Consider the following 23751-nt stretch of genomic DNA (forward strand, 5'->3'; position numbering starts at 1 on the left):
CCGAAGACTGTATTGGACATTAGAAAGAAAATATAGTTTCTTTGGTTATGTAGGTGAACTTGTACATTAATGGTATTGACAGATATTCTTAAGTTACTAGCCATTCATAATTCTAAGAGATGAACGTGGTTTTGCAATACGTTGTATTTTGCAGTTTTCTATTATTTCTTGTTCTACTTCCCTCTTAGTTTGGTCCTGAGTAAAGGTTGGTTTACTTTCTGAGATACAGAAACACATTTTTTTTCTCTTTTTGAAATTTCTTGTGGGATTTCATGCTGTTGGTTTTCACTTTACATATTTTAAGATATCTGAAAAATCCCCTCCTCCCCCACCCACTTACTCTCCCCACTAAGAAAATATATGGAGTTTTATAAGTAGGTATTTGGATCTATGGTATAGTTCACGTTGAGCATGATATTCTTGATGGCATTTTAAAAAATGTTTAGACAGGAGGTTCTTTGGGTAGTAGCATTCATTTGTTGATGCTGCAACTTCACTTTTTGCAGATACAGTCTGTAATATTTCCTCTTCTCAGATTATGGAGTTCTGTCATTTACTTTTCAACATTTGTGTGTGTGTGTGTGTGTGTGTGTGTGTGTGTGTGTGTGTGTGTGTGTGTGTGTGTCCTGTCAATGTTAACTTCTGCTTGATCCATTTTAGTCTTTTTTCTGCTTGGGTTAGTATAGATATATCACCATGATAATAATACCATAGGTCATTAGCACCCAGTAACTCTTAGGCATTTGGTTTTGGTATTCAGTGGAAGGGGAATATCAAAGGTGGCATCTTTTTAAGCCCTGTGTTATTGAAAGCATCTAGGAATCTCTAGGTAGACAGTTTTGTGGAGTTCTGTGCAGGCACCCTGACACTCCAAAGGAGTGTGGCATAGGGCTCTCACTCATCAGGCTTTCCCTTCCACAGAGACAACTGGCAGGCAGCTGAAAGGACTGTGCAAGTGACGGGACTTTATCTGCAGTAGGTTCCCTTGAGGTAAGCGTTAGTAGCCCCTGTAGCACCAGATTATCACAGTTTAGTTTTTATCAAATTAACACACATGAAGTCCTTAAAAATTGTAGGTTTAGATCTTGTCAAAGTACATTTTTTTCAAAAACCATATCAAGAATGTTTTCACTTTATATTTCCTGGATTTTGGAACATTTCTTGATACTGCCACAGATTTGGGTCTATATAGTAATTTCACATGCCTCCTCTTTTCATAGGCTTTTATGTTATGAAGGGCAATAAAATAATTTTAGATATTTCTCTTTTCTGTTCACCAAATCTAGTGTTTCTGATGGATTTTTTTAATAGAAAAACATAGTAAAAGTTAGACCACATGTAATGGTTATATATTTCTATGTTCTTTATAGGTATCTGTATTCTCAGTATGAGTTGGTAGATGCAATATTTGAATTCTTCCAAAAGGATCAGTTTGTAAGAAAATACCACTTCCCTTAAAAGAATTCTAAGGCTCACTTTTGGCTATGTTCTTAGGTTAAAAACCATTTTTTTTTAAAGACCATAATGGTATTTGCACTAAAATACAATTTGGTTCACCATTGGATGTACTTAGCTTTATTTGTGTAGAAATTTTGACATTTGGGGACACAATAGAAAAATCTTAAAATTTTTTGGCTTTTGCTGTTTTGTGTTCTGTATCTGGAATTTCTGCAAAATAATGGTTAAGTTAAGTGGCATAATATTTTGGAAATGACTATGGATTATATGTTTTCCTTAAAATTTGAAGAAGGAAATTTGGGGGGTGGTCTGTCTTTCCATTTAAGAAGTGATTTGTCTGGAAAATGGTTCCCAGGTTTTATTTCTGTACTAGATGCCTTAATGGACTCCCTTGGGGTGAAATTTCATATACATCTCGATACAGATATTCCTATAAGTCATGAATAAAGTTGTTGGCAGTAAACAGCTGCAGGATAGAAGTACTTCTTTTTTTCCCCAGTACACCTAATAGTAAAGTTTATGTAGTATTTCGTTGTCTGCTGATGTCATTTTATTCTTTTGGTAATCCATCCCCTGAACCATCAGATTTTTAAAAATAACAGTTTTTGTTTTTATGGACAAACAGTGCTGAAAGGTTTATTATTATTATTTTTTAATAGTAGTTCTCTACCACTCACCCTTACCCCACCCTGCTCTCCATTCTCTTAGCTTTTCTTCCTGGTATTTATTTCCATATTTTAATATAAATAATATGCATATCTTTTTTGGTTCATCAATTGGATATTATCTGTGACTTCCTCTTAGTATTTATGAAGATGTTAACCTACTAATAACGCCCTGCTTTCTATCCTCTTCTTAATACTGTTTTCAGACACTCAGAACCCTCTTGTTTTCATCTGTCCTTTTACTATTAAAAGTGAAAAGCATCTGATATTGACTGTTGGGTTGATTAAATCTACTTCAACTGAAAATTTTCACTGCAGTTTATATATGAATTAAACTTGCCTTTTATTTCTAAATGTAGAATTGTTAAACAGAAAGGTTTTTTTTTTTTTTATAATGAAATCGTCTAGTAGATAAGAAGGTGTTGGTCTTGTTTTGCTTTATTTTACATCACTGTAGGTTTATTCAACGGTCTCCAAAATTTTTCAGTAAGCATTTGTTACATATCTATTATCTTCTAGCCTCTGTGCCCAAGCACGGAGTATATAAAGATGAATAGGATACGATTCCTGCTTTCACATGAGATCAGTGTCTAGTAGGACAAACTGTTTCATAAACAGTGTGAGCTATGCTATAATAGATGTAAGCACAAGGTACTATAGGAGCAAAGAGCAAGAAACCCCTAATTCCATCTGCCTGCAGGCGAGAGGTAGGGAAGGAAGAGAAAGAGAGGTCTTCCCTCAAAGAACAGATGATAGGGACTTCCCAGGTGGCACAGTGGTTAAGAATCCACCTGCCAATGCAGGGGACACGGGTTCGAACCCTGGTCTGGGAAGATCCCACATGCCGCAGAGTAACTAATCCCGTGCACCACAACTACTGAGCCTGCGCACTAGAGCCCGCATGCCACAACTACTGAAGCCCACACACCCTAGAGCCTGCGTGCTGCAACTAGTGAGCCCACACACCACAACTACTGAAACCCGCACTCCTAGAGCCCATGCTCTACAACAAGGGAAGCCACCGCAATGAGAAGCCCGCACATTGCAACGAAGAGTAGCCCCTGCTTGCCACAACTAGAGAAAGCCTGTGCACGGCAACAAAGACCCAACACAGCCAAAATAAATAAATAAGTTAATTAATTAATAAAAAAAACTAGTCTCTTTATCTTAAAAAAAATAGAACAGGTGATAGTTAAGTTGTTAAGAAAGCCTATGGATTCATCCCAGAGGACAAGGGCAAAGTATGAGAAGAAAGCAGGCAGAAGCACTAAGATGTGCTTTTGCTTTTCCATGGAAGCATGGCACATAGTTTTGTTCAAGATGTAAGGCAGTGGTTCTCAATCCTAACTGCCTTTTAGCTCACCTGAGGAGCTTAAAAAAGAAAAAACCAAGCTGCCTGGGTGATTCATCTGGTTTGTAAACTTGTGGTATAGAGAAGATATGTAAGAATGGTGAAAGATAGGCAGGGGTCAGGGTTTGAATGCTCTTGTATTTCATAGTAAGGGATTTGGACTTCTTTCTAGGAGATGAAAGGAGAGGAAACAAAACAAGTAGAGATGAAGAAGGCTCCCTCAGGGTGCAATGTATAGGATAGGATGGGAGGGAGGTGATACCTAAGTTGGAAAGACCATTTAGTTAAGGAGTGCTGCTGCCTTTACAAAACTCCAAGGTTTAACAGGAAGAAAAACTTCAAGTGGGGGTTCTAATTACAGTGTTCTCAAGTTTGCCTTTTGGGCTCTGCCTTCTTTGGATTTTGTAACTATTGATGCTATCACCACTCAGGCCCATGCTTCTCAAACTTTAATACGCAAGTGAATTACCAAGGATTCTTACAGGTCTGGAGTGAGTGTTTGCATTTCTGATAAGCTCTCAGATTCCACTAGATTTTAAAAGTAGAAGCAGTAGGGCTTCCCTGGTGGCGCAGTGGTTGGGAGTCCACCTGCCAATGCGGGGGACGCGGGTTCGTGCCCCGGTCTGGGGGGATCCCGCATGCCGCGGAGCGGCTGGGCCCGTGAGCCATGGCCACTGAGCCTGCGCATCTGGAGCCTGTGCTCCGCAGCAGGAGAGGCCACAGCAGTGAGAGGCCCATGGACCGCAAGGGAAAAAAAAAAAAAAAGTAGAAGCAGTAGGGTTTGAAGACTGAATGAGGGTAAAGAAGGAAGGGGAGGAGCCTAGGATTATTTAAAGGTAGCTAGCTTTAGGTGAATGGTAGTGGTTTTGAGTGAGATAGACAACACAGAAAGAAGATGAATAGGTTAGTATAGAAGGTAATGAATTAAATTCTGGACAGCACTGAGTTTGAATACCTATGAAATGACCAAGGCAGAGGAGCTGTCTGGAGCTCAGGAAGGAGGTCAGGCTAAAGATGAAGACTTAGTGGGTTTTGGCATACAAACAGGGCTAAGACATTATTTGCTCTTTTACAGTAATGCTAAGACATATTTGGCTTTTTTTTTTTTTTTTTTTTTTTCCTGTACGCGGGCCTCTCACTGTTGTGGCCTCTCCCGTTGCGGAGCACAGGCTCCTGACACGCAGGCTCAGCGGCCATGGCTGACGGGCCCAGCCGCTCCGCGGCATGTGGGATCCTCCCAGACCGGGGCACGAACCCGCGTCCCCTGCATCGGCAGGTGGACTCTCAACCACTGCGCCACCAGGGAAGCCCTGGCTTTTTAACTTTCATTTCTCCGTGAGTTTACAGTGAAAATTTCCAAAGGCTGTAAGACATGTGATGATATCATTATTCTGATGATTTATGGATTGTGTATTCTGGTGTTCTAAAATTGTTTTAGTTTTAAATCCCAAAATGGTAAGTAACAGTAGTTATATCCCACATAAGAAAGGCTCTTTGGGGAACTCAACAGTTTTTAAGAGTTTGTAGACGGATTTTGAGACCCAGAAGTTTAAGAACTGCTTTTGCAGATGAACTCATCCTGATAGTGTGTGTAATGCTAGGAAATGTGAGCAGGCGAGACATGTGTGCTAGAGAAAGAGTAGTAGCAGGTAAGGAGGTGGATGAAAGATGAGAAAGAAGAGGAGGAGAATAATGAGTAGAATTAGATGTTATGGAAGTCAATTAAGATAATGACTAAAAAGTGACTAAGAGTTTGTCACTTAGGCTTACTTTTAGTAGACTAATGGGAGCAAGATGCCAGATATTAGTTGATTAAGGAGCACTTGGAAAGTGAGCATATATTGACTACTCTTGGAAGAATCTTGACTGTGAAAAGGAGGCAGTATCCAGAGTCTAACAGACTTGACCTGTTATGTGCTAGGGAAGGGATTATAGCAGACCTGTGATGGGATAAGGACAAGCAAAGTGCTGAAGAGAGAGGAGAAACTAAACTAAACTTTTTTTTTTTTTTTTTTTGGCTGCGTTGGGTCTTCGTTGCTGCGCGCGGGTTTTCTCTAGTTGCGGTGAGTGGGGACTACTTTTCTTTTAGGTGCGTGGGCCTCTCATTGCGGTGGCTTCTCTTGTTTTGGAGCACAGACTCTAGGTGCACGGGCTTCAGTAGTTGTGGCTCGCGGGCTCTAGAGTGCAGGCTCAGTAGTTGTGGCACACGGGCTTAGTTGCTCCGCGACATGTAGGATCTTCCCCGACCAGGGATCGAACCCGTGTCCCCTGCCTTGGCAGGTGGATTCTTAACCACTGTGCCACCAGGGAGGTCCTAAACTAAACTTTTCCTGGAAGTGGTATGAATGGTGAGTTCCAGACTCTGGGAGGACAGGGTTAGTTGTGGACAGGACTGACTGAGAACATCCTTTCCTCTGATAGATGAATTTCCATACCTAATAACCTTTCTCTTTCTTCACAGTGAAAATAGAGGTTATCAACTGAAGGAAGAATCATGAGTAGGTTGGGGGTGTGAGGAGAATGATAAAAAATTTATGGGAGAGACAAGGAAGTAGTTTACAGGGGAGAGGGGTCACTCATTTAAATGTTTTAGAATGCCTGAAGGAGTTAGAGACATGGTCTGTGCACCTTATCTACTGGCTGAAAGTTCAGATTATTTTATGATGATGAGAGAAGGAGCCCATATTTCCTTTTATCAATGTTTTCCAAGTTTCAGAACCTGCCTGGATCCACCCATTTGCCATTCTCCTTGCAGGACCCTTCCCTCTCTAAACACGAAGATCATCTTCACTTTTCTCTAAATTCTGTACAGTTGCTGTCCCCACTGTACCTTACCCCAAGATGCTGAGATAAATTATCTTGTAGCTCATTTGGAATTTATAATTTATAATATTAATACCATAACCATACCTCCTCCCTACCTTTTCTTTCAGATGTCCTAGAATATATTTTTCTGTTTTATTTCTTACTGTGGTTGGTTATTTGTGAATGAATATAAGACTGAATATAGGGCTTCCCTGGTGGTGCAGTGGTTAAGAATCCGCCTGCCAATGCAGGGGACATGGGTTCAAGCCCCGGTCCGGGAAGATCCCACATGGCACGGAGCAACTAAGCCCATGCATCACAACTACTGAGCCTGCACTCTAGAGCCCGCGAGCCACAACTACTGAAGCCCGCATGCCTAGAGCCTGTGCTCCACAACAAGAGAAGCCACCGCAATGAGAAGCCCGTGCACCGCAACGAAGAGTAGCCCCCGTTCACCGCAACTGAAAGCCCGCGCACAGCAACAAAAACCCAACAGAGCCAAAAATAAATAAATAAAAATTAAAAAAAAAGACTGAATATAAATCTTATTGAAGTATATTTTTAAGCCTATTGTTACGTGTACGTACCATATACTACATAATGATGTTTGTAAAGCAGACACGTCAAATTATTCTGTTTTTGTCTCAATTTAATTTTGAATATTTATCTTTTATACTACTTCTATATAAACCTGAATCAGAGTTGAACAATTTAAAATATATACTATCTTTTTCTAGAACTAAAGTTTATTTCCCACTTCCTTCTGGGTAATTGTCAATTCTTTAACCCTCTATCCACTGGCATTGAATTACTGTTTATTTTTATTTTTTAAATTTATTTATATTTATTTTTGGCTGCGTTGGCTCTTTGTTGCTGTGCGAGGGCTTTCTCCAGTTGCAGCGAGCGGGGGCCACTCTTCATTGTGGTCCACGGGCTGCTCAGTGCAGTGACTTCTCTTGTTGCAGAGCATGGGCTCTAGGATGTGCAGGCTTCAGTAGTTGTGGTGCACGGGCTCAGTAGTTGTGCTGCATGGGCTTAGTTGCTCTGCGGCATGTGGGATCTTCCCAGACTAGAGTTTGAACCCATGTGCCCTGCATTGGCAGGCGGATTCTTAACCACTGCGCCACCAGAGAAGTCCCTACTGTTTATTTTTGATCCAAGTGCCTTTGGGGATTTTTGAGCTATTTAAGATTAAGGATTTTAATTTATAGATATACAGAAGCTGGGACAGTTGTTGCATCTAGACATTTAAACTTAGATGCACTTTCAGAATTGTAATGATTGTAATGAAAGAGGAATATAATATGGATACAGTGCCTTGATTGTCTTAATTTACCTGTAACGTTGATTAATGAAGCCCATTTTATGAAAGAAGATCTAATTAACTTTCTCATTTGAATTTAGTTTCTAGAAGTAGTCTTGGTAGTTAAATCAGATTTTTCCCCTCCTTATTTGAATTGAAGTTATGGAGTTAATTATGCTTTGTTTTGTTCTTTTAAAAAAATAATTTTTAAAGGCCACATTATGTGTGAGTTCTTATTTTCATATTTTGGAGGAAGTAGAAATTAAGAATACTAGGGAATTAGAACTAAAACTACCTTAGACCTAGCTTGGGGGGGGACATTATTTTCATTTTTAGAGCAAGTCATATTATTTATATAGTTTTTCAATAGTTTTTTAATTTAAAAAATATTTTTTGATATTTAAAATTATATATAGACATATATAATTGATTAAATGGGATGGCTCTGATGTTAGTGAATTGGCTGGATTAAGAAATGAGCATTTCCAGTTTTCACCTAGTTTTTATATACATCCCCATCTCTACTTTTTTATACTTCCTTTTTGCCTTCTAAATAGTGTTTAGCTGAAATGTTTCCTCAAGAAACAGTTAGTTACCTTAGATTGATTGGAAGTATGATTTTATTTGAAAATAGAGATAATACCAGCCTAAAATTTCAGATGGATTTTTTAAAATTCATTTAAGTTTTATATATATATATATGTAAAAAATATATATTTTTTATATATATGTATATATGTCTTATAACCTGGACAAATCTTGTCTTTAATGTCTTAGTCTGAGCACCCAATAAGAAAGAAAACTTGCAAAATGAATTTAGTGATGTATAGTTAAGTGTGGCTGAAAGTTAACATTTTTATGCCTATTTCCCCCTAAATGAATTACCTTGTTTTTTACTTTATTCTGTTTAAATCTGTTCAGCTTCTAAAGATTGTTAGATACCTAGTTTAATGCCCTCATCAATTTTAAGAAATATTCTTTGTGTCCTGTAACCTACATTATTTTCTGAAATGTTTTAGCCTGATAAATGCCCTTTGTGCTGTTCTGTTTGATTGGTTCCTCTGTCTTCTCCTTTACTTATCTTCATTTTGGCAGTATTTTCTCACTGATTTCTTCTTACTATATTATTAGGTGAGGTTAGTAAGATTTTGTAACAGCAATAAAGACATTTTCTCAGTAAGGAAATAAGTTTGTTTTTTTCTCTCTCTGTTAAGACTAATAATCAAACTTAGAAATTATAGTTCCTGTGAAATACCTGGAATTACTTTGTAAATTTTCATTTTATTTAAAAAGAGAAAACTATTTAATTCTGCCACTAAACATTAAAGGACACACTCTTTTTTGTTGTTGTTGTTGTTGATGGAACCTGAGCCCCCTGCAGTAAAGGGCGGAGGAAGTCCCTAAAGGTCGAGCTCTTACAGGAAGTATATTCAGCTAGAGTTATGGAGTGTCTAACTCTAAAATGTGTTGTATGACAGAGTCCACAGCAAAGGAAGTAGGTCTATCCTGGTTGAATATATATATCCTTAGTCTCCTGGAAGGAAAAATAGTGTAAATCAAATGGCCTGATACTGGCTGACTCTGTGCCCCTGTTTCCATAAAGGTGGAGGACTATGTGTGTCAGAATCACCTTTTCAAAATCAAAGCACTTAGGCTCCCTTCTTGGAAACTCTGATAATACTCTGTCTAGATAATTTTTGATTTCTCATAGATCAATAAATCTTGATTCTGTAGGCCATTTAATAAGAAAGCAAACAAACAGCTGTTAAATGTTTCCCTTTTTAAAAGTACATTTAGTGTGGGTGGGTGGTTTTTAGAGCAAGAAAGTTCTAAGCTGACTGTTGTAAACAAGATTCGAAGAGGAGCATGCCACGTCATTTTAAGAATGAAGTGGACCCTGGTATAGCACTTAATCATAGTAGATGCTCAGTAAATATTTGTTGAATAAATAAATTTAATAATGTACTTTAGTTGTAGTGTAATATAAGGCAGTTTTTGCGTCAGCTACATGTGATTCTTATGTATTCATCAAAGCAAGCTTTCTCAACCTTAACATTATTGACATCTGGGGCCAGATAATTCTCGGGGTGGGAAGGGAGTTGTCATGTGTACTGTAGGATGCTTAGCAGCATCTCTACATGATGCACTAGATATCTGTAGCCCATCCCCCCACCCCTAAGTTGTGGCAACCAAAAATGTCTCCAGATATTGCCGTATATCCTCGGTGGGTAGAGGCAGATCTCCTCTAGTTGGGAACCACCCCATTAATGAAGGAGGGAAAATAAAGTTGTACCATGTTACCTGTGGAGCTAGATTACAGCTCTATAAGTTTCACATCTCTGGGTATGAAAACAGAAGCCCAGAGAGGTTAATTTGCCCACAGATAGTAAGTTAATAGTCAAAGTTCTAATTTTAAAGTGTCTGTCTTATTTCAAAGTGATGTTCTCAACTATTGTTCTATACTCTTTCTGTATAACTAATGTAGTATCTAACTTATTAGATAAATGACCCTAGTTAGTCTTTTGAAAAAAGTGGTATTCTTTTTTGGAAATATTTAGACTTAAGATGATTTATAGTTTGCCAATCCAAGATATGCCTGGACTGGCAGCACTTCACAGATTTTTTTTCTGATAAATATGCTTTTAGACAAGTACATTCAGCACAAGTTGACATTACTGAACAATTTGGTTTCAACATCTTATACAGGTGTACCTTAGAGATATTGCAGGTTTAATTCCATGCCACCATAATAAAGCGAATATTGAAGTAAAGCAAGTCACATGAATTATTTGGTTTCACGGTGCATATAAACATTATGTTTACACTATACTGTAGTCTAAGTGTGCAGTAGCATTATATCTGAAGAAACAATGTACCTACTTTAATTTAAAAATATTATATTGCTGAAAAAAATGCTAACCATCTTCTGAGCTTCAGCAAGTTGTTATCTTTTTGCTGGTGGAGGGTCTTGCTTCAGTGTTGATGGCTGCTGACTGATCAGGGTGGTGGTTGCTGAAGGTTAGGGAGGCTGTGGCCGTTTTAAAAATAAAACAACAGTGATGTCTGCACATTGACTCTTCCTTTCACCAACAACTTCTCTGTAGCAGCAACGCTGTTTGGTAGCATTTCCCCATGGTAGAACTTCCTTCAAAAGTGGAGTCAGAAAAAAAAAAAGTGGAGTCAGTCCTCTCAGTCCCTGCTGCTGTTTTATAAACTAAGTTTATGTAATATTCTAAATCCTTTGTTGTCATTTCAACAATCTTCACAGCATCTTCACCAGGAGTAGATTCCATCTCAAGAAACCATTTTCTTTGCTCATCCATAAGAAACAACTCATCCATTAAAGTTTTATCATGAGATTGCCCCAATTCAGTCACATCTTCAGGCTCCACTTCTAATTTTAGTTTTCTTGCTGTTTCCACCACACCTGCAGTTACTTCCTCCACTAAAGTCTTGAACCCCTCAAAGTTGTCCGTGAGGATTGGAATTGACTTCTTCCGCATTCCTGTTAATATTGATATTTTGACCTCTTCCCATGGATCACAGATGTTCTTAATGGCATCTAAAATGGTGAATCCTTGCCAGGTTTTCAGTTTACTTTGCCCAGATCTATCAAAGGAATTATATCAAAGGAATTACTATGGCAGCTATAGCCTTATGAAATATATTTCTTAAATAATAAAACTTTTAAGTCAGAGTTACTCCTTGACCTATGGGCTGTAGAATGGATGTTGTGTTAGCAGGCATGAAAACAACATTAATCTTGTACATCTCCATCAGAGCTCTTGGGTGACCAGGTGCATTGTCAATGACCAGTAATATTTTGAAAGGAATCTCTTTTCTGAGCAGTGGACTCAACGGTAGCCTTAAAATATTCAATAAACTGTGTTGTAAACAGATGTGCTGTCATCCAGGTTTTGTTGTCCATTTATAGAGCACAGGCAGAGTAGATTTAAGATAATTCTTAAGGGCCCTAGGATTTTCAGAATGGTAGATGAACATTGGCTTCAACTTCAATTCACCAACTGCTTAAGCCCCTAAGAAGTGAGTCGACCTATCCTTTGAAGCATTGAAGCCAGGCATTGACTTCTCTAGCTATGAAAGTCCTAGGTGCCATCTTCTTCCAAGAGAAGGTTGTTTTATCTGCATTGAAAACCTGTTGTTTAGTGTAGCTGCCTTCAATAATTATCTCAGCTAGATCTCCTGGATAACTCATTGCAGCTTCTACATCAGCACTTGCTGCTTCACCTTGTATGTTCATGTTAAGGAGATGGCTTCTTTCCTTAAACCTCATGAACCAACCTCTGCTTCTTCACACTTTTCTTCTGTGCTTCCTCACCTCTCTCAGCCTTCATAGAATTGCTCTGGATTAGTCTTTGGTTTAAGGGGATGTTGTGGCTGGTTTTATCTTCTATCCAGACCACTCAAACTTTCTCCACATCCCCAATAATGGTGTTACGCTTTTTTATAATTTGTGTGTTCACTATAGTAGTACTTTTAATTTCCCTCAAGAACTTTTCCTTTGTATTCACAGCTTTGGCTCAGGAGGCCTAGCTTTCGGCCTGTCTCAGCTTTCAGCATCCCTTCCTCACTAGGCTTAATCATTTCTAGCTTTTTTTTTTTTTTTTTTTTTTGCGGTACGCGGGCCTCCCATCGCCGTGGCCTCTCCCGCCGCAGAGCACAGGCTCCGGACGCGCAGGCCCAGCAGCCATGGCTCACGGGCCCAGCCGCTCCGCAGCATGTGGCATCCTCCCAGACCGGGGCACGAACCCACGTCCCCTGCATCGGCAGGCGGACTCCCAACCACCGCACCACCAGGGAAGCCCCATTTCTAGCTTTTGATTAAAAGTGAGAGATGTGCAACTCTTCCTTTCACTTGAACACTTAGAGGCCATTGTAGAGTTTTAGTTGGCCTAATTTCAATATTGTGGTATCTCAGGGAATAGGGAGGCCCGAGGAGAGGGCGAGAATGGCTGGTCAGTGGAGCATTCAGAACACACACAACGTTTATTGATTAAGATCACTGTCATATGGTCACAGTTTGTGGCACTGCAACACAATTAAAATAGTAACATCAAAGATCATGGATCACAGATCACCATGATAAATATAATAACGAAGAAGTTTGAAATATTGCAAGAATCACTAAAATGTGATACAGAGAGAGGAAGTAAGCAAATGCTACTGGAAAAATGGTGCCAGAAGACTTGCTAGATCAAGGTTGCCACAGACCTTCAATTTGTAAAAGAATGCAGTATCTATGAAGCGCAGTAAAGCAAAGCTCAATAAAATGAGGTATGCTTGTACTATAGTAGAGTTTTAAAAATATTAGGTGTATTTTTATATCAGCAGAACATAGTGAGTATTTTACTAATTTTCTTTAAGATTAATTCTCATTTTCTAAAATAACTGAGTAATCATGACAATGCACTGGACTTCTCCTATCCTAATGAATTTTCTGTTATATGTCACAATTTTGGTCTGCAGTTCTTAATGGAAGGTTATATATAGAATAACTTACTAATTTTAGGGATTCTCTAAAGTGGAATGTGCAGGAAATACATGCTATATTATTATATATTAGATTGGCTACATTGCTAATCCTGATGATATATCAGCATTACTTTTGGAGCTTTTAAAAAATACGGATTCCTTTGGTCTCCCTCCAGAGATGTTTCCATTTGGAATGGGGATGCCAGCATGAGCTTTAAATAACAGCTTTGTGATTATGAAGTATAGTCAACATTGAGAATCAGTGCTAATAGATAAATGATAGACCAGTTTCCTTTAAAAAATAAAATCAACCCTTTTTTTCTGGTTATAATGCAGTATTGCTATAGAGAAAACTGTAACAATGAAATCCCACTTTTTAAAAAACAAAACACATCAGGTAAACATCTTAAAGGATTTTGGGGCATTCTCATACAGTTTTTTTTAAAAATAATATTTATTGATTAACAAATTTATTCAGTATATATGGTATACTACTATAAAATGAATGGTTTTTTAAAAATTTTATTTATTTAACTTATTTTATTTTTGGCTGCGTTGGGTCTTTGTTGCTGTGCGCGGGCTTTTCTCTAGTTGTGGTGAGCAGGGGCTACTCTTCCTTGTGCTGTGTGGGCTTCTCACTGCGGTGGCTTCTCTTGTTGCAGAACATGGGCTCTAGGCGCATGGACTTCAGTAGTTGCAGCACACGGACTCTAGAGCGCAAGCTCAGTAGTTGTGGTGCACGGGCTTAGTTGCTCCGTGGCATGTGGGATCTTCCCGGACCAGGGCTCCAACCCGGGTCCCCTGTAGTGGCAGGCGAATTCTTAACCACTGCGCCACCAAGGAAGCCCCTCGTACAGTTTTAGTGTGAGTAAAGATTTAATATCACCTTTGATAGTACAATTTGGAAATATCTTTAAATTTTTAAATGTGCATATTCTCTGGCACAGCATTTACACTTAAAAGTGTCTATTCCGGGCTTCCCTGGTGGCGCAGTGGTTGGGAGTCCGTCTGCTGATGCAGGGTACGCGGGTTCGGGCCCCGGTCCGGGAGGATCCCATGTGCCGCGGAGCGGCTGGGCCCGTGAGCCATGGCCACTGAGCCTGCGTGTCCGGAGCCTGTGCTCCACAACGGGAGAGGCCACATCAGTGAGAGCCCCGTGTACCACCAAAAAAAAAAAAAAAAAAGTGCTTATTCCAAAGACATAATTGTATAAGGACCTAGGGATTCATGTTCAGCCAGTGTCTATAGGGATACTATACAGGATATGTTACTTCATCATGAGTGTCACAATGGGAGAAAAGCTGTGAAATCACGTTCTCAATTTTACTATTACAGGTACTCTTCAAAATGCCAACATTTCCAGACTCAGTTGTCTTGAAAATTTGCTTCCCCCCACCCTCCACAGCATTTGCTCTTTATGGCTGTTTTATTCTGATTGTATGATTTGAAAACTGCTTGTCAGATCATATGAACAGAGGAGGAAGTCCAGCTTTATTCTAATTTTATGGTTTATACTATTTAACAGATAAAGCCTTAAGTCAAAGCGAAAGCCAGAGAAGGGAAAATGCAAAGAAATAGTTATACTATGTAAATGATAGGAAAATGGCAAACAAAACTGCGCTTTATCAATATCAAAGATTTAGTATGTTCCTTTTAAGCATATGTGAGTGTAAATTAAAATGGGTCCAGGTAATAGGAACCTAAGAAGTACAGCTGTGAGGATGGCAAGTAAGGTAGTTTTTAAAAATTGAAAGTAAGATTAAGTATTATATTTCTTTTAGTTACTGATGTGGTTATGGATGCTGTATGTTTGTGGAGGGAGTAAAAATCCTTCAGGCTTTTAAAAATGCTGTGAGCTGGCACACTTTTAGTTACCGGTAAGGCAGCATGCATTTTAGTGGAGGGTTATCTGATTTCGTCTCTTTGGCTCTCTACCATCTTTGATATTACGTATTATTAAATGATAAGTCAATACAGGAGAAAATAGGCTACACTCAAAATTGCGGATATGTTGATTGGGTTTACTTTGAGCAGCAAGGAAATGCTCTTATTTGGTGATAGGATCCCAAAATGTTGCGTACATGAACTTTTTATGCTTTTTATATTGAAATCAGCAAAATAACGGATCTTTTAGGTGTCAAAGATTCAAGCAAACATTTACAGATAATAGTTGGTATTAAAGTTTGACTCTTGGGCAGAGAAAGACTGAATTTCAGGTCATGCCAGCTCAAAATCATCCTGGAATTAGGATATACATATTTTATGATACGTTTTATCTAAATGTAAATTGGATACAAAGCAGCAGGAAGTTTTCACTACAGAATTTCAGTTTTCTTATAGTGCATTATTCTAACCTAATGTTTATGGCAAAATGTTGGAAGAAATAGTATCTTGTGTCTTTGATATTCTTGACTAGAACATCTATTTTATGTTGATTATTTTTATAAGGCTCCAGATTTCCCTTTTTAGTTCAGTAAATAACAAAGATTTCTCCCACAATTTAAGTTTTGCCTAGAAATGTGAATAAAACATGGTTATTACCAGCTGTGGGCAAAAAGGTTTATGTGCCATTTGTTCAAAGTATAGTGACCTTGAATTTGAGACCTGACTAACTATATGAATCATTGAAATAGCCAATGAGTAGTGTTTTTCAAACCAGTCTTTAGCTAAATGAGTCAATCAGAAAAAAATTCATTCTGACAAGTTTGAATATTGAATATTTTGTAACAGGTATTATTTAATATTAGAGTAACTTTTCTTTCTACTTTAAAGTATTTTCTCCTTTAACAGAAAGAAATTAAATGTATCGGTGTCTCTTAACTTTAAGTAGTAATTTTGTTACAGGTGATGCTATCTCACTTTTCTTCTTGTTCTGTTCAGTTGGGGCTGATGGACTCTACCTAAGGTAGAGGTGAAGAATAAATTTTAATATCCACTCCTCTTTTGTTGATGTCATAATATCTTTTCACATACTGTTATAATTTTCTATAATGCATTTATGCCAGTAATTTAAAATACCTCTAGTTGGAGGCTTGTAGAGGTGGTTATCTGTTTTCATGGAACAATCCATATTGCTTTCTCCCTCATTCTGTGACAGCATTAAGGTTCTTATTTCCTTATATTTGGTCTTATTTGCATTGATGAAAGGCAGATTTATTTTTATTGCAAGATAAACCAACAGGCCACATGATTAGATATGAAAACCTTGTTTAATAATCACTGACTTAAATTCCAAATGAAATTGGAACATTAGGTATATCACTATCACCTCTTGAGTCCTTTAGATTTGTCTTTGTTTTTTGAACTTCCTTCCAACTCTGTAAAATGCTATATAAATTCACCCTAATATCTTGGAACATTTAAATATCAGAGTAATCATTCAGGTTTTGGTATGATTACAAACTAGCATTTATAAAGCTGAATTGATTTAAAGAATACCAATTTCTTCTTCCATCATTTTCTCCTAATCACTGTTCCCCTGTATGTCGGAATTCTTTAACTTTTTATAATACTGTAGTCTTTCCATCTTTACTTCAAAGCCAAGTCATATTATTTTGCCTTCCATAATAATCCTTTCCTATTGTGGTCAGTTATAGTACAATAATTGAGAAAGTATAGAGGAAAGAGTGACAGCATTAGTGAGAGCAGTAACAAGCTTGAAAATGTTGTATATAAAATGCTCAATATGTCCAAGTTTTACACTTTACAGAAATACAGTAGTGGCCTGGTTGATGTCCCTTAGATTTTCTAGGAAATCGATTGGTCAGGATCAGTGGTTTTTCAAACATTTTTGAAGCCATCAAGCTCTTTCTTTGAAGAAATCTGATATAGAACCTCAATATTAAAATAAGACATGCTGTGTTCCCAGGGATAGGGTAGAGGTGGGATAGGATGTGTCTCTGGTGGCTAGAGCCTTAGCTCAGCCACCTGCTCCTTCCTTCCCTTTAGTAACTTTGGAGACACAACCTTCTCTCCCCTAAGGTGTCTCTGGAGTACAATTTGAAAGTCACAGATAGTATTCTGAACTTTTTCTTCTCAGTGATGAGCCATTTTAGAGGTTAAATATTTGATGAGTTTCTGCCTACCCTAAATCCTCAAGCTTTTAAATCGCCAAGTAAGTCCATACACAAAGGATGTCTTAGGAGAATTGGCAGCATTAGGCTTCATTGAGAGTTTTTGTTTTGTTTAATATAGGTGTTGCTCAGATTATTTAAATTCAAAACCAAAAAAACTGTTTAAAGTACATTTGTCTTAGGGTTAGTGATGTAATACTTAGGGCCTAGACTATAAGTTCTGCGGCTTATGGTTGAGATCAGAGTTGAAATATTGCTTATTTTGCAAACCCTACAAGTTATTTGTAAACTGTTAGGGCAGAAGCTGCTAATTATTTAACAAGTGACACGTGATTGAAGTTTTGAAACATGAAAGTGCGCTGATTATTTGGAGTAATAGAAGGATAGCCATTCAGATAAGAATAGCTTACTGATATAGACTATACACTGTTCTAGATGCTATACTACTTATGTTTCTGGTATGTTTCTCATTTAATCCCCACAATCCTTTTAGGCCATATTATCACCTTTAAAATTGATGAGAAAATTGAGTCTTGGGTTAAGTAACATACTGAAAATTATAGTAAATAGTGGACCCAGAGTTGGATTCTTAGTATGTGTTTTTTCAGAGACTCATGGTACTTTCTTCTGAGGAAATTATGGTCCGTTGAGGCTGACAGAACAGCCCTAAAATAATCTATGAGATGAGAATGAAGTCAAAGGTCAGCACGAGGTAGTCATACTAGGTAGGATGTGGGTGAAAAAAGATTAAAATTCATGGGAAGGCAAAATGGTGTGTTTATAATGCCTACATTTACTTTATAGGCAAATCAGGTATATCTAGGTTTCCCTTTCTCATCTTTTGCTTTGTTCAGCTTTTCAGTTTTTTATTAGCTATTTCCAACTTCTTACTCGTATTAGTGTTAGATTACAGTCGTTTTTTTTGTTTGTTTGTTTGTGTTTGCGGCACGCGGGCCTCTCACTGTTGTGGCCTCTCCCGTTGCGGAGCAACAGGCTCCGGATGCGCAGGCTCAGCGGCCATGGCTCACAGGCGCAGCCACTCCGGGGCATGTGGGGTCTTCTCCAACCGGGGCACGAACCCATGTCCCCTGCATCGGCAGGCGGACTCTCAACCACTGCGATACCAGGGAAGCCCAGATTACAGTCTTTTTTTGGGGGGGGCGGGGGCTACTCGGGCCTCTCACTGTTGTGGCCTCTCCCGTTGCGGAGCACAGGCTCCGGACGCGCAGGTCCAGTGGCTGTGGCTCACGGACGTAGCCGCTCCGCGGCACGTGGGATCTTCCCAGACCGCGGCACGAACCCGTGTCCCCTGCATCGGCAGGCGGACTCTCAACCACTGCGCCACCAGGGAAGCCCAGATTACAGTCTTAAAATTAATTTTAGTCCTGTCATCCTTTTTTTCCTTCATCTTCCTTTTTCTCTTCATCTTCCTTCCTCAAATTCTTCTCTGGTTTAAAAGAGGGAAGCCTGTTGCCGTTTTTTCTTCACTGTAATCATTAAGCATTTGGGGGGTTTGTTAGTTTGTTCTAAACAAAATGACATTTCCCCCAAAAGACTGTCTCACGTCCCCATTCCAGAAAATTTTAAATTTAGGGAAATTTTGCCTTGGAGAAAAAGTTTTTACTAAGTTACCGTATATGTCTTAAAACAATGAAAATAAAAAAGACCTTAAATATCTTGAAGTCTATATCCAGTAAAGTATTTAATAAACATTATCCCAAATAAGTTTGAGAATTGCCACATGTACTGTATCCTTGCATCCCATCCCCCTTTTGGAGATAGCCAGTGAGTGCTAGTATTTTAATGGTTCTTAGAAGCTTTGTAAATAAATAAATCTAACTTTATTCACCCCCAGTTGAACCACCCTACTATACCTTCCATTTTAAAATGTAGCCTCTCAATCTATCCCTGATCCAGTGTTCCTTGGAATATACTTTAGAAAATGGTATGGAACCATTTACAACATTATATATTCTTTAGTTTTCTAGATAGAAAATGTTGTTTCCAATATAGCTTTCAGAATTTTATTATTCTGTTTAGTTTTTTGTTTTGCATGTTCAAAGAAGCTAGTCAGGATTTAAGATGGAAATCCAAAAGGATTGTGCCATGCTTAAAAATTATTATACCATTAAAACTGTTCTGAAAAACCATATTTCCTTGACCTTAAATTATATTTTTTACATAGATTAATTTGGGAAGGATATGAATAAATTATTATTTGGGAGTTCTCCTTTGTTTTATTTTTTTTTAATTAAAAAAATGTTATTTATTTTTGGTTGCGTTGGGTCTTTGTTGCTGCTCATGGGCTTTCTCTAGTTGCAGCGAGTGGGGGCTACTCCTCATTGCGGTGCCCGGGCTTCTCATTTCGGTGGTCGTCTCTTGTTGTGGAACACAGGCTCTAGGTGCGCGGGCTCGGTAGTTGGCGGCATGCGGGCTCTAGGGCATGCGGGCTTCAGTAGTTGTGGCTTGCGAGCTCTAGAGCGCAGGCTCAGTAGTTGTGCACGGGCTTAGTTGCTCCGTGGCATGTGGGATCTTCCCGGACCAGGGACCGAACCCGTGTCCCCTGCATTGGCAGGCGGATTCTTAACCAGTGCACCACCAGGAAAGTCCCCTCCTTTGTTTTAAGATAGATTATAGGGTTCTTTATAAAACTGTTAACTTAGAATTTTTAATTTGGTGATACTTTTATTCCAAGAAGAATAACAGATTGGTTACCACTGAAGTCTGAGTTTGGTAATTTTGAGTATGAAACTAAACTAATGAACTATTTACCTTAAATTGCGGTATGTCATTCTGTCTCCTGAGTAGATTGCTAGTTAGAGTGGATTTCTTTAAGATCTCTGGTTTACGATGTGAAAACATATAGGCAGTTTATTGGACATAATGAATTTTATTTATGAACTTAATGAAAATTTGAAGTATTTTTGTATGGTTGATTCATTCAGTTACTTCTTGATGTAGGATATATAATCATAACACATAGAAGGGAAAAAAGCATTTAGGCCTTGGAAATACACAGAATTGAATTTGATTTGAATCCTAGTTACCTTGCGTAAGTTATTTAATTGTTATTTATCATGCTAGGTATGGAGGTGGGAGGAGGAGGTGGGGAGAAAATATAACTTCTGTCTTTAAAGAATTCAGAGATTAGTAACATTCACTTAAACTTCTCTGAATCTGTTCTCTTGTTGGCAGAATGTCAGTGAGAGAACTTAAAATTCCCCAGATAATACTTTGGGGAACCATAGATGCTCAGTATGAGTTAGGTTGTTTATTGTCATTCATACTATTTAATCACAGAACTACTTACAAGAGACATCAAAATATGGATTAAGTCCCTTCCTTGTTGGAGGACTACGTTGCCTTTAGAGATTTATTTTAAGTTGCCTTGATGTTTCATTCATTCAGATATCCTTTGTTCTGGCACCAGACAAACTTGCCAAGCTTCTAGAATTTGAGGGCCCTGTGCCATTGCCTTGTGCACATTTGGTTTTAATTTTTCACTAAGCACAACATTCTGTCAGACTGCACAAAAATTACTTGTTGTTTTAGCCTGATGGAAATACTTCCTATCAGTTAAAAGAGCAAACCTGTAATTTAAGAACAAGCCATCACGTAGGACAGGGCTCTGCAAACTTTTTTTTTGTAAAGGACCAGGTATTTAGGCTTTATGGGCCATGCAGTTTCTGTTACAGCTACTCAACTCTGCTGCTGTAGTGTGAAAGGAACTACAGAGAGTACATAAATGAATGAGTGTGACTGTGTTCCAATAGAACCAAATTTATGGACACTGAAATTTGAATTTCTTAAGTTTTCATATCATGAAATATTCTTGTTTGGTTTTTATATTTTTCAAACATTTAAAAATGTAAAATTCATGCTTAGATTATGGGCCCTGCAAAAACAGGTGGCCAACCAGATTTGGCCATCTGGCTATAGTTTGCAGACACCTGATTTAGGATATAATCTATGAATTTGCTTTGATTGTTGTTGGATAATAATTTTTAGGCATTTAGGTGAATGGTTCTTTTTAGTAGGGATTGTATATATTAAGGTTTGTGTTCTGCTCTTTTTTTCTAGCCCAAGTTTATTTTACTTCTATAGAATATATATGAATAGTAGAAAACTAATGGGAAAACATATGGTGTTTTGTTGTTATTTTGTGGGGTTTTTTTTTTTTTTTTGCCCTATCCAGTTAAGAATTTGAAGGGCATCTTTTTTTTTTTTTTTTTTTTTGCGGTACGCGGGCCTCTCACTGCTGTGGCCTCTCCCGTTGCAGAGCACAGGCTCCGGACGCGCAGGCTCAGCGGCCATGGCTCACGAGCCTAGCCGCTCCGCGGCATGTGGGATCTTCCCAGACCAGGGCACGAACCCGTGTCCCCTGCATCGGCAGGCGGACTCTCAACCACTGTGCCACCAGGGAAGCCCCTGAAGGGCATCTTTTAAAGGCTGATTACTCTCAAATTTCTCATCCACCTGAAGTCATATTCTGTAAATGTAAATTTCAGGTACTGTGTACCAGGTCTCCTACACTTCAAATTTTAAAAATTTACACAATAGGGGGCTTCCCTGGTGGCGCAGTGGTTGAGAGTCCGCCTGCCGATGCAGGGGACATGGGTTCGTGCCCCGGTCCGGGAAGATCCCACATGCCGCGGAGCAGCTGGGCCCATGAACCATGGCCGCTGAGCCTGCACGTCCGGAGCCTGTACTCTGCAACGGGAGACGCCACAACAGTGAGAGGCCCACGTACCACAAAAAAAAAAAAAAAAATTTACACAATAGGAAATTTTATCTTTTAAATAAATTGTATGTAATAATTACATGTTTACATTGCATGAACGCTGTTGAGCAAAATTTTTTTTTTACCTCGAAAATAAAAATGACATTTATAGTGATTGTAAAATTTTGCCTGTTAAAACTATAATTTAAAGTTCTGTTAACTTGCTTTCTGTAGACACCAGAGAAGAAACAATCGGAATCATCCAGAGGAAGAAAGAGAAAAGCAGAAAATCAGAATGAAAGTAGTCAGGGTAAGTGAAGCAAAATCTTCCTTAAGAGCCGAAGAGGCATTTACGATTAATTATTCTGGTTTTTAATCAATTAATAATTTTTTTAAAAAGTAGTGTGTTTTTGTGATTTCTATAGATACCATGTAATTTCTGCATTAATAGTTTAGGAATGTACTTTGCATAAGAAATAATAATTATATGAAATTGGAATCTTTTTGTACCACAGGTAGTTTATGGTTACTGTTTTCAGGCTTTTGACATTTCCCTTATTTTTTTAATTTGAGAATTAGAAAGAAAAGTGTCATGTCCAAACCTGACAAGCATTGCCTTTATCACCTTTCTGTCTTCTCTCTTTATATGAATTATGGTATTGAAATGGCTTCTCGTTTTTGAATAAGAACTTTATATCTTACTTTTAGACAAGTACCCAAACTTACTCATCCCTTTTATTAAAAAAAAAAAAGACTATATAAAAATGATTGAAGTACTTCATTAAAGCACCATCTTTTTCTTTCCATACCTGTTCTTCATCCTTTCTTTCATACTTACATTTTGTATTATGAACTATAAGAAAATTACTTTCATTAGACTACACAACTTCTTATAATGGACAAAATAGTATTGTCACTTAATTTGGCTTCTCAAAATTAAATACAATAAATTGGGCTCTTAAATCATATGTAATGATGATTTTATACATATATTACATGTTTTGGAGCCACAAAATCTAGAGCCATGAACCCATGGCTTACTAGTGTTTACATGTGGCACTGGCATCAAGAAATATATTTGCAGCAGCTGTCTTTGTGGAAGGAGGGAGTTGAGTCACTCTAGCACCTTTTTCTAAGTTTGTGGTACTTTGTAGTTCAGTCTGCCCTGAGGTCTTTTTTGATCTTAGTGTAGTTTCCCCAAGTTGTGGTTAGTGGGCTTGGATTTATTTAGTTATATTAGTTATGATAGATTTAACTTTAGATTTTAAAACTCACTTTTAAAAGCAGGTCCCAAAATAGCCTGGGACTTCTGTGTTGGTTGATCCAACCTGTGTCTTTAAGAAGCCACATCTTTTTCTTTGTGGTCTGCCATCCACAGAATTGTCTGCTTTTCTCTTATGGTTTTAGGACTGTGGCCAGTTTTAATTGCATTTCCTCATTTCATCTTCCACACTTGTATTTGCTTTAGAGAGAGGCTGGTTTTCTGTGATTTTCTTTTTTCCTTGTTTCTTTGATGTAGACTTCTTTAAGTCCATAGCAAACCTCTCCTGTCATCTTCTTGGCCAGAATAGGGTCATGTGTCCATTCCAAAACCAGTTATGTCCAAGAGAGGTATTATTGCCCTTAAAATCAGGCCCATCTCGGGACTTCTCTGGGGGCGCAGTGGTTAAGACTCCATGCTCGCAATGCAGGGGGCCCGGGTTCGATCCCTGGTCAAGGAACTAAGTCGCACATGCATGCCGCAACAAGAGTTTGCATGCCACAACTAAGTAGTCCGCCTGCTGCAAGTAAGGCCCGATGCAACCAAATAAATAAATATTTTTTAAAAAATCAGGCCCATCTCTGAAAATGAAAATGGGGTAAAGTTCCATTTAGAAGTACAG

General features: G+C 38.3%; 1 protein-coding gene across 3 annotated transcripts in view; it reads left to right on the forward strand.

Moving 5' to 3' along the window:
• The window catches only part of TLK1 (tousled like kinase 1), a 210917-nt gene that overhangs the window by 127234 nt on the left and 59932 nt on the right, over window positions 1-23751 (forward strand). For all 3 annotated transcript variants that reach the window (XM_073807580.1, XM_073807579.1, XM_019922783.3), the window contains exon 4: window positions 22103-22178. In XM_073807580.1, the coding sequence (XP_073663681.1) occupies window positions 22103-22178 (76 nt within the window). The remainder of the gene's footprint in view (window positions 1-22102; window positions 22179-23751) is intronic.

Source organism: Tursiops truncatus, chromosome 7 (assembly GCF_011762595.2).
Source record: "Tursiops truncatus isolate mTurTru1 chromosome 7, mTurTru1.mat.Y, whole genome shotgun sequence".
Lineage (NCBI taxonomy): Eukaryota > Metazoa > Chordata > Mammalia > Artiodactyla > Delphinidae > Tursiops > Tursiops truncatus.